The sequence below is a fragment of the Marmota marmota genome, unplaced genomic scaffold (assembly GCF_001458135.2).
Source record: "Marmota marmota marmota unplaced genomic scaffold, marMar, whole genome shotgun sequence".
Classification (NCBI taxonomy): Eukaryota; Metazoa; Chordata; class Mammalia; order Rodentia; family Sciuridae; genus Marmota; species Marmota marmota.
Window position 1 is genome coordinate 5,929,581 of NW_025999895.1, and position 10,753 is coordinate 5,940,333.

At 48.8% G+C, this 10,753-nt stretch overlaps 2 protein-coding genes across 7 annotated transcripts in view; one reads left to right on the top strand and one right to left on the bottom strand.

Annotated features, from left to right (window-relative positions):
* The window catches only part of Nt5c (5', 3'-nucleotidase, cytosolic), a 2,956-nt gene extending 1,553 nt beyond the window's left edge, over nucleotides 1-1,403 (top strand). Inside the window, exons 2-6 of the mRNA XM_015504285.2 lie at nucleotides 1-95; nucleotides 366-466; nucleotides 543-603; nucleotides 802-916; nucleotides 1,019-1,403. Coding sequence (XP_015359771.1) covers nucleotides 1-95; nucleotides 366-466; nucleotides 543-603; nucleotides 802-916; nucleotides 1,019-1,164 — 518 coding nt within the window. The 3' untranslated portion in view covers nucleotides 1,165-1,403. The remainder of the gene's footprint in view (nucleotides 96-365; nucleotides 467-542; nucleotides 604-801; nucleotides 917-1,018) is intronic.
* On the bottom strand, nucleotides 1,404-10,747 carry Armc7 (armadillo repeat containing 7). 6 transcript variants are annotated; one of them, XR_007345565.1, is made up of 5 exons: nucleotides 10,427-10,747; nucleotides 10,191-10,334; nucleotides 9,031-9,261; nucleotides 8,843-8,895; nucleotides 2,988-3,040 (listed from the first exon to the last, which is right to left on the bottom strand). XR_007345565.1 is itself a non-coding variant. In XM_048797893.1 (4 exons), exons 1-4 carry the CDS (start codon nucleotides 10,515-10,517, stop codon nucleotides 2,900-2,902), a joined length of 429 nt encoding a protein of 142 aa, XP_048653850.1. In that variant the 5' UTR covers nucleotides 10,518-10,747; the 3' UTR covers nucleotides 2,755-2,899. The 6 variants fall into 6 exon arrangements, 4 of the variants coding, with proteins under 4 accessions (XP_015359696.1, XP_048653850.1, XP_015359694.1 ...); XM_048797893.1 differs by lacking the exon at nucleotides 9,031-9,261 and having other exon boundaries at nucleotides 2,755-3,040; XR_007345564.1 differs by lacking the exon at nucleotides 8,843-8,895 and having other exon boundaries at nucleotides 2,908-3,040.
* Nucleotides 10,748-10,753: the final 6 nt, after the last annotated feature.

Sequence of the window (10,753 nt, forward strand, 5' to 3'; positions counted from 1 at the left end):
ACCGCCGCTTCCCCGGGGAGCCGCACGTGCCGCTGGAGCAGCGCCGCGGCTTCCTGGCCAGCGAGCAGTACCGAGCCCTGCGGCCCGACCTGGCGGTAAGACACGGAGCCCGGAGCCACACCGCTTGGACAGGAGCTCCTGGGCTTCATTCCGGGGACACCCCTTTTGTTTGAAATGAACAAAACTCCCACTTTTGCACCCATAGTTCACCCCGGGACAGGAAAGGTCGGGAGAGTGCCCGCCCACCCTCCGCGACCACCACCCTCCGCGACCCTCCTCTCTCCGGCCTGGGGAGCTTAATGGAGACGTCTCCGGGGCTCCATCTGCTGGAGGCGAGGCCAGGACCGAGAACTCTTCTCTTGCAGGATAAAGTGGCCAGCGTGTATGAAGCCCCAGGCTTTTTCTTAGACTTGGAGCCCATCCCGGGGGCCTTGGAAGCCTTGCGGGAGATGAACGCCATGCCAGAGTAAGGAGGGAGGGGCGGTGACGCCCGCGGGACAGCGGTGGCTTCTGCGGATCTAACTGGGCCCCCTTCTCTGCAGCACTGAGGTCTTCATCTGCTCCAGCCCTCTGCTGAAGTTTGACCACTGTGTGGGTGAGAAGGTGCGGCCGCCTGAGCTAACTTAGCTTACCAGATCATGATTTTGAAAATCAAGTCAGCCCATGAAGACAGCACCAGCTTTGGCCTCCCCGGGTCGGGGCTGGGGGAAGGAGAAACATTTCAAGGACTCCCACTCACTCTGCGCTGTCTCTGGACGCAGGGTTCCTCAGGCCCCGCTGACTGACCTGTCTCCCATACAGTACCGCTGGGTCGAGCGACACCTGGGACCCCAGTTTGTGGAGCGCATTATCCTGACAAGAGACAAGACTGTGGTCTTGGGAGATCTGCTCATTGATGATAAGGACACCATTCAAGGTTGGACCTGTTATCCTTGGCAACCTCCAGGCATCTGGCCTGCCTGGATTAGGTAGAGGGTAAAAATAACCAGATTACATGTTCCATGCCTTTCCTTCCTAGGCCTAGAGGAAACCCCAAGCTGGGAGCACATCTTGTTCACCTGCTGTCACAATCAGCACCTGGCCCTGCCCCCTTCAAGGAGACGTCTGCTCTCCTGGAGTGACAATTGGAGGGAAATTATAGAGAGCAAGCGGGCAGCTGTGTAGTGGGAATGAGCTGGACCTGCAGGCGACAGTGCTGAAGTGAAGGCAGGCAGGCTGGCAGGGAATCCCTGAAGAGCCAGGGGACTCCTGCCATGCAGAATGGAGACCAGTAACCTCTGCCTGCACAGGCCCAGCCACCCGGCACCTCCAGAGACGGCTGTACCTGGAGCACGACTGGCACAGAAATACAATGGAAAATCAGCTAGTCAGGACCCTTTTAATAAAAAAAAACTTGGACTGTCTGGTCTCTTAAAATCCTTTATTTGAGAAAGGAGAGGGATAAGAGCGCCGGGTGGGTGCAGCTGGAACAAGGGCTTATGAGAACAGACGCTTCCTCCCTTCTCCATCTTGTGGCTCCTGCCCCTGCTTCCACACCCACTTGGATAGCATTCCTCTAGAATGGCCTTTGTATGGCCGTCTAAGGGGTGCACCTGAGAGGCCAGGGCCCTCCATTTTTCCCAAACCACAACTTTCCACTGGGACCACATTCCTTTCTCTGTTGACCAGCATCAGGGGGTGCACACATACCTCTTCTTCTCTGCCTTGAGCATCACCCTTTCATTTGTGCCCCTGAAATCCATGGGCCTGTGGAAACATCTCAGGGCAAGCCTTACCTCCCTGGCTGCTTCCTGTGACAGCAGATCGTGGCTAGGCTTTTAGTTGGAAGCCTTGGAGCAGTGAGGGGAGACTATCCCACTCTAAGGGGTCCTGCTTTTATTCTGATGTGTCATCACTCTCAGGGCCTTGGTCTTAATGCTTGCTGGCCATGTTAACATCACAAGGTTTCATCCTTGAAAACCTTATACAGTGCCTACTAGCTAGAAGGGCTGTGGAGATACTTTATCCCAGGCCATAGTTCCACAGGTCAGTGTCCACCATGGCCAGGAGCCCAGCCTGGAAACTTGAGGGGGAAGTGTGGTCTTCCACAGCCCTGGAGGGGGAGGTGTGACACCTCAGCTTCCCAGGGCTCAAGTTCTTTTTTCTCGTATTGCTGGGGTCACACCCAGGTTCTCATGCATGCCAAACACACACACCTCCACAGCTACACCCCTGCCGCCCCACACCCAGGTCCTTTTAACGATGAGGCTTCTTATATCTACCTCAAAATTACTCCAGACACTTCTGTTAAGGGCTAGTCCCTCACTGCCTCAGGCCCAGGGACCAATCCTAAGCCTCAGTTCCAGCTCTGCTCCCCAGCAGGCCCTTGTGCTACATCTGGATTTAGGGCCCGTGCTTTTGACATGAGTGTGAGCCTGGAGGTGGTGGCACTGGGGGTAGGTCCCTCACTTCCAGTGTGTTGAGTGTCAGCTCATGAAGACAGCACCAGCTTTGACCTCCACAGGCCTCACGTCCCTCCAACTGCCTTTTCAGCACAGTGTACACACTTGTTGTGCTGAAAAACTTCACCTTTAAGATGGTAGAAAAGGCAACACTTTGACAGACTGTGTTCCCCTACTTCCCTGCCAGGACTGTGGTCCCCAGAAATAACAGTGCTGCGGCACTGGGAGCTGCCTGGGTCAGGGTTGCTGCGGGGCCTCAGTCCTTGGCAGTGGGATACCCATGGCAGAGTGGGCCTGCCAGCTGCGAGCTTCAGCCACCTGACTTGGGGAACAGTAGTCCTCCAGGAAGATCTGGGCCAGGTTCCGGAGCCTTGTGTTGGCAGAAAGAGAGAAGCGCAGCATGCACTGGACCACAGGTGCGGAGGTCAGCTCGGGGTGGGAGCTGGCACCTGGTGAGCTCAGATACATGAGCGTGGTAACTGCGGACAACACTGTCTCCTCGTTGGGACTGGACAGGCAGTTGGTGATGAGTGGGATGCCACCTGCTTGCAGAATGTGGTCCTTGTTGGCCCTGTCTGAGCACAGGTTGCAGAGGCCCCCTGGGGAAAAGCAAGGATGGGTTCAGAGTCTTCCTCCTATCACCTCTCCCAGTTCCTCTCCATCCTGAGTCCCAAGGAGGGGCTCAGGCCTATAATAAGCAGTTGGCCCAGGGAAAAAGGGATGCAAAGCTCATTCCAGGCTCCAGCCCACTCTCTCAAGGTTCCAGAAAGGCCTGCCTGCTATTGCCTAGCCTTTCAGAAGTGGCACAAACAGCAAAGCATGGTGGCATATGCCTGTAATCCCAGGGTCTTAGGAGGCTGAGCCAGGAGGATCACAAATTTAAAGCCAACTTCAGCAATTTAGCAAGACCTTGTCTCTAAATAAAATATTTTAAAAGGGCTGGGAATGTGGCTTAGTACTTAAATGCCCTGGGTTCAGTTCCCTGTACCAAAAATAAGGTCTGTGGCCCAGTGGTTAAGTGCTCCTGGGTGAAACAAACAAACAAACAAACCACAAACACCCTGGGTTGAGCATGAAGATGGAACCAGAAGACCCTGGAGAAGCCACAGCCAAGGCTACTTTGAACTCCCACCCTTAGTCTACCTATGTGTAACAGCCCTGAAGAACTAAGGAAGGCTGTGGGGCAAGAGCCACACAGAAGGGCCGAGAGTGTAGCATCGTGGTAGAGCACTTGCCTTGCATGCAGGAGGCCCTGGGATCAATTCCCAGCACCACATTTTCAAGAACTGGGTGTGCTGGCCTATAATTCCAGCAAGGAGGCTAAGCCAGGAGGATTGCAAGTTTAAAGCCAGCCTCAGCAACTTAGTGAGGCCCTAAGCATTTAGTAAGACCCTGTATCAAAATAAAAACATAAAGGGCTGGGGATGTGGCTTAGTGGCTAAAGACCTCTGAGCTCAATCCCTGGTACCAAAAAACAAACAACAAAATAACCCACAAAACAACAACAACAAAACCACCAGGTCAAATGAAGGAAACCAGATATAAGAGTACATCCTGCATGATTCCATTTACACGATGTTGAAAAACTGCTGGTGCATGCCTGTAATTCTAGGTATTCAGGAAGCGGAGGCAGGAGGACCACAAGTTCAAGGTAAGCCTTAGCAACTTAGTGAAACCCTGTCTCAAAGTAAAAAATAAAGGGCTGGGTATGTGGCCCAGTGGTTAATTCCTGGTACCAAAACAAAAAAATAAAAACATGAAAAGCCCTGGGATGTGGATCAGGGGGAAAGAGCCCCTTGTTTCAATCCCTGGTACAAAAAATAGGCAAAGCAATCTACAGAGACAGTGGTTAGGGCTGTCATTAGGTCAAGGTGGGAGGGGGCATGCAAGAACCTCTGGTAGAGGGAACATTCCACATCTTTTTTTTTTTAGTCATAGGTGGACACAATACCTTTATTTTATTTTTATATGGTGCTGAGAATTGAACCCAGTGCCTCACATGTGCTAGGTGAGCGCTCTACCACTGAGCCACAACCCCAGCCCCAACATTCCACACCTTAATTTAGGAGTTGCTCCATGGAGGTGCACATAACTTAATGAACTGCATTGTACTGAACTGCACTTCCAATATCTGTACACTTCACTGTAGGCTGAGAACAATGCAATTTTAGGAAATGACTACAAAACAAAAGAACAAGTTCTGACAGGCTAATGAACTTGCTTTGGACAAACAGAAAAGACAAGGAAAAAATAGAACAAAGACAGGAAGAAAAAAATAGAACAAAGCAGGACCCTTGTAGACATCAGGATCCATGGATACCGCTGAGGAAACCTCAACTGCAGCCTGGGATAAGAAAACTGGGAAAGGCCAGGAGATTGACCTCAGGTCACATAGCAAGTAGGGTGTTGGTGCTGGGAGGGGCAGTCTGGTCCACAAGGGCAGAGTCTGAAGGTTGTCCCAGGGATTAAATGAGGAGATGCTGACGAGGAATTGGTCAGCACTTGGCACCTCGCCACTCAATGAGCTCTTCCAGGTGTTCCAAGGTATTATTACACTTAAGGCCCTGCCTACTCTGGGGTACTGAGTTGATGCAGCCAGGTCTAAATCTTCACTGGGGTTGGGTCATGTGCACCTATAGTTCCAGCTACTCCAGAGGCTAAGGCAAGAGGATTGCTTGAGCCCAGGAGTCAAGGCTTAGAAAACATAGACCCTATGTTATGGTCTATTAGGAGCCCCCCAAAAGCTCAAATGTGAGATCACGTAACAACATTCGAAGTGAAATGATTGAGTGATGAGAGCTTTAACCTCATCAGTGAATTAATCCCTTGATGGGGATTAACTGAGTGGTAACTGAAGGCAGGTAGTGTGTGGCTGGAGGAGGTGGGGCATTGGAGGGCATGCCTTTGGGGTGTGTATTTTATATCTGACAAGTGTAGTCTCTCCGCTTGCTGGTAATGTAGTGAGCTGGGTTTTTTCCAACTCATCCTGGGCCCTGAGGAATGGAGCCAGCTGTCTATTGACTGAGGCCTCTCAGACTGTGAGTCCCAAATAAACTTTTCCTCCTCTAAAGCTGTTTTTGTCAGGGTTTTTTGTCACAGCAGCAAAAACCTGACAAAAACACCCTGTCTCAACAAAACAGAAAAACTTCTGGGCATGGTGGCTCCCCCCTGTAATCCCAGCAACTTGAGGGGCTGGGGCAGGAGTATCACAAGTTCAAGTTCAGCCTGGGTAACTAAGTGAGACCTTGTCTCAAGATAAAAAAGGGGTGAAAATGTGTGGTGAAGTACCCCTGAGTTCAATCCCAGGACCAGTAAACAAACAAACAAATGAACAAGGCAGCTCTTTACAGGTATGTCAAAATATGTTGCTAAATTGGAAAAAAAAAAAAAAAGAATGAATATAGATTCCTCATGTGTAGATGTGCCATGAAAATGACACATACAAATTACCTATTTGTTTGTAAATCCTAAAAAAAAAAAAAAAAAAAAAATCTCTGGAGAGCATCCAAGCAACTAATAATGGTGGCTGCCTCTAGAAAAGGCAAACAAGGGGACTGGGGCTGCAGCTAGGGTAGAAAGCCTGCCTAGCAGATGTGAGGCCCTGGGTTCTATCCCCAGCACCAAAGAAAGAAAATGGCTACTGAAGGAGTGATACTGTTCACTACACACCATTTTAATTGCATAGCATGTGAAAGAATTATGAATTTACATACATCAATAAAACACAAAACAAACAGTGCTGCTTGGGCCTAGAGTTAAGGGAAAGGGGTATTGGTCTTTCCAAGTCACACAGGGATGACAGAGGTGGCCTGGCTCAGGTAGAAGCAGCCTGGAGCTAGCCTTCTGAGCGGGGAGAGAGGAATGGACCAGAGATTCTCATATCACCTCTTTTCTGTGATGGGACAGAATCTTGACACAGGTAAATAGCTGGGGGATTTATTTTAAACAGCACAATGTGTAAGCCCAGAAGCCCAGCTGATCAGCACAAGGAGGTGCAGGGAGTCAGTCACCAAATATAGCAACAGCTTTGTGTCTGACAGATCCAATTAGAACCTCAGTACTGCCACTTAGGGAGGACTAGGGGACCAGAGCAAGCAACTCAGCTCTAAGTTTCAGTTTCTTCACCAGTAAAATGGGCAGAGAATTAAGTGATGTGATTAGGGCACCTGGCTGGCACAGGGTCATATCAGCAATCCACATGTACAGAAAAGTGCTGGCACATCCAGGTAGGGTTTAACAAGGAAGAGGCAAGTGCCCACATAGCCAGCATGAGGGGAGTCCTCAAGCCTCTGCACATCCCTTTCTGATGCAATCCTCTCCCTCCCTCAGAGGTACAGTTCCCTGATCAGGGCATGAGTTTTATATGTATCTGGCATCAATTATTTAACATTATGTTGGAAAGATTATTGCACTCGGTGCATGCCTGTAACCTCAGCAAGTTGGGAGGCTGAGACAGGAGGATCACAAGTTCAAGGTCCACCTCAGCAATGTAGAAAGCAATTCAGCAGGACTCTGTCTTAAAAAAAAAAAAAAAAAGAAAGAAAGAAAAAAAAGTCGGGGGGACTGCTGGGGATATAGCATCCTGGGTTCAATCCCCAGTATAAAGAAGGAAAAAAGAAAAAAGAAATTGAATCTAGCTGTAGATTTCATTTTCATTTATTAATAGTATGAATAGTTGATGACATGGGTGTCCATTTTATTGTTCAATCATTCCAGTTTGGGATTATTACAGACAATGCTGCTAATGGTGTTTTTCTGCATGTATCTGGATGTGCATGTGTCTAACCCTATGAACAGAAGTGCTGGATCATGGGTTACATTTATCTCCCATTTTACTAAACAATATTTTCCAGAGAGGCCATTGAGGGCTTATTTACCAACCTTTATATAAACACTGCTACCATCTGGTGGCAGCAACATGTATTGCAGGAAATGGAACATAAGAAAGCCATTTAAGGGCTGGGTTGTGGCTCAACGCTAGAGCGAGGCCCTGGGTTCGATCCTCAGTACCACATAAAAATAAATAAAATAAAGATATTGTGTCCAACTACAATAAATAAATAAATAAACAAATAAATAAATAAATAAGAACTTGAAATGAATCCTGGAGGGCCACTTATTTAAGTCCCACTTTAGTAGAAAAACTGTCAAGAATTCTATATTCTAGGATTTAATCAGTTTTACTGGGAGCAAAGAATTCTCTCCTGATTCTTTTACATCTTCAGGTAGCGTCTAGGATGATGCAGGTGTATAGGGCACCTGAGAGTCACCCAATGGTGCTTTGGGCAAACATTCCTAAATGAATACAAGGCCACCAATGTTGTAAATTGGGGTTTCAGTTCAGAATTCTTTCAACCAATTAGTAGTTACTTTACATCTGGTTCCCATAATTCATCCACTTCCCATCCAATATCTCAAGTTGGGGCAGCTCTGGCTTGATCAAAGCCATCTTCCAGTGGCAGTTCCTCTATGACACTGACCAGATATGGCCCTAGGGACTGTGGGCACTACCAAGTTCAGGGGGGATGACTTCCCATAAGAACTAGCTCAGGGATGTGAAGGAGGAGGCCAGGTGCAGCAGAAACAAAGAACAGGGGAAGCTGATGTCCTGGGGCCTGCATATGGGTTGTCAGCTGGGTCCCCTGAGAGCAGAATCTTCCAGAACTAGGGTAAAATTGTGGCTCCAGTCATCATTAACAGTGTGAACTTCCAGTACTAGACTAACTTCCCTAAGTAGTTCCCTGATATATAAAGAGGGCTCAGCACCACCTGCCTAGTAGGTGGTGACAGATTCAGAGACCTTGCAGGCAGTGGTACAAGGTGAGCTGTAGTGGTATGTGGTGGCAAGGGACCACTACAGCTTTCAGGCCATTGCCACAACTGATGGAAATAAGTACAGTCAGAATGAAGCCCCCAGCAGACACCTGACTTCCAACCTCAGACAGGGAGGCAAAGCCATTGGACCCTGGAGCAGATCTCAGCCCTGCCTCATCAGAACTGACACAGATATCTGCTACTGTGGTGGTCTTCAGGGACTGATGGAAGGAAGCCTGCATTCTGACCCTGCCCGCTGTTAGCCAGAATAGTTGCAGATATCTGTGCCTCAGATTCCTTTTTTTTTTAATGTTGTAGATGGACACAATACTTTTATTGTATGTGGTTCTGAGGATCAAACCCAGTGCCTTCTACATGCAAGGTCAGCACTCTACCACTGAGCTATAACCCAGCATGGCAAGAACTCTTAATACTGAGCAACACCCTCAACACCAGGCTCCTCTTTTCCCCTATTACTCAGTGATGTTTTTCCAGAGAGCAAAATCCCTGGAACAGATGGGTGGCTCCTTTGATAGGGTGTTATCTAATTCCATCTCATTTTTCTGAGAGAAAAGGAATCTGTTTACCCTCAACAAGGTTCTTGGGTGGAGGCCAACGGGATCAGCTGTAGACACCGACCCTAAAAAAGCATCATATTTCATTTAATTCTCTCAATAATGTAAAAGGGAGTTACTGATACTGTTCCTGACAAATGACTAGAGAAGGGAAATCACATATTCAGACAATAAAAAGGCAGAGTAAGTCTTGAACATACCTGTATGACTCAAAGCCCAGCTCTACCAAACCCACTGTTACTTGCCAACAGACAGACACTGGTTTTGGTTTTGTGAGCCATGACTAAGGGCAATCTGATCCAGTCCTTCTCTCTGCTAGTTATTCCAGAAGCAATCTCGTTCAGGGCCACTGCATCAAGTCATGGCCAGGACTGCACACACCACGTTGGATGAATGAATCCCCCCCTTCAGGTGTCCCCTTCTGTTTTCCTCTGCCATCGGAGACAAAACACTCAAAGTCTCAAAGCCCAGAACAGAGCTTTTTAGCAGCAGAATAGGTATTTGACAGTGTATCCACCCAGTTCTGGAAACATTATAAGAAAGGAAAATGACAGAATTCACTAAGCATGTTAAGTAACACTGGGACTCTCTTTTACAGTTATATATGATAAACATATGAGAAATGTAAACTGCAGAGGCGCACATGGAAGCATTTGATACTGAGATAGGCACTGCATTTGGGACTGAGTACCTAGCTCTAGTAGAAAAACCAAGAAAAAAAAAAAAAAAAAAAGCTTAGAAAAGCCCAGTCCTGGGATGGGGATGTGGCTCAAGCGGTGGCGCGCTCGCCTGGCATGCGTGCGGCCCAGGTTCCATCCTCAGCACCACATACAAACAAAGATGTTGTGTCCACCGAAAAAAACTAAAAAATAAATATTAAAATTAAAAAAAAAAAAAAAAAAAAAGCCCAGTCCTTTCCCAAGGACTGGCTTATTTATTTTTAGCACCAGGGATTGAATCCAGGGGCCCTTAACCACATCTCCAGCCCTTTTTCATTTTTATTTTGAGACAAGGTCTCGCTAAGTTGCTGAGGCTGGCTTTGAACTTGAGATCTTCCTGCCTCAGCCTTCCAAGTCTTAAGGATTACAGGTGTGGGCCACCGCGCGCGCGGTCCAAGGGCTCATTTCTTTCTTTCTTTTTTTAAGATGTCTTTTTATTTTTATTCACTTATTTACTTTAGTTGTAGATGGACACACAATACCTTTATTTTTATATGTGGTGCTGAGGAGCGAACTCAGTGCCTCGCACGTGCAAGGCCAGCGCTCTACCACTGAGCCCCAGCCTCAGCCCCCAGCCCCGGGCTCATTTCTAACACTCTCCCCTGCTCATCAGGTATCTAGGTGACTAGCCCCAGGCTTACCAATAGCGAACTCCACCAAGGTCTCATTCTCTTCCGACAGAGAATCGAGGAATAAATCCACGACTTGTAGTTGCCGCAGATACTGGTAGTTGCTGGGGTCATAGGCGAAGTTGGCAAGGTTGGCGAGGACTTGCTCCTTGGCGTCTGCGAAGGAAAAGAAGCGCTGGAACCAGGCCCAGAAGGCGGTCGCGGTCGGACTCCTGAGGGTTCCCCTGGCGCCCACCCGCGCCTCTCACCTGGGCTCTCCGTTTCCTGGAATTCCGTGACCAGTGCCTGCAGATACCCCAGCCGCCCGACATGGGGGTCTACCTTCGGCTTCTGGGCCATGGTCGGGGCCGCGGAGGGCTTTCGCGGGACCGATGGGAGAGGGGAAGGCGAGGCCCTAAGTCGGGCGAGAACCTCACCTGGCTCTCCACGGGTGGACAGGCGGCACGTGGGCTTCTTTCCTGGGTTCAGGTTCGGCTGGAACTTGAAGATGGAACTGATGTGAAGGCCGAAGAGTTGGGTTCGAAAATCCAAACTGGGAGACTAGGGGGCGGCAACCAACTGAAGCACCGACTCCG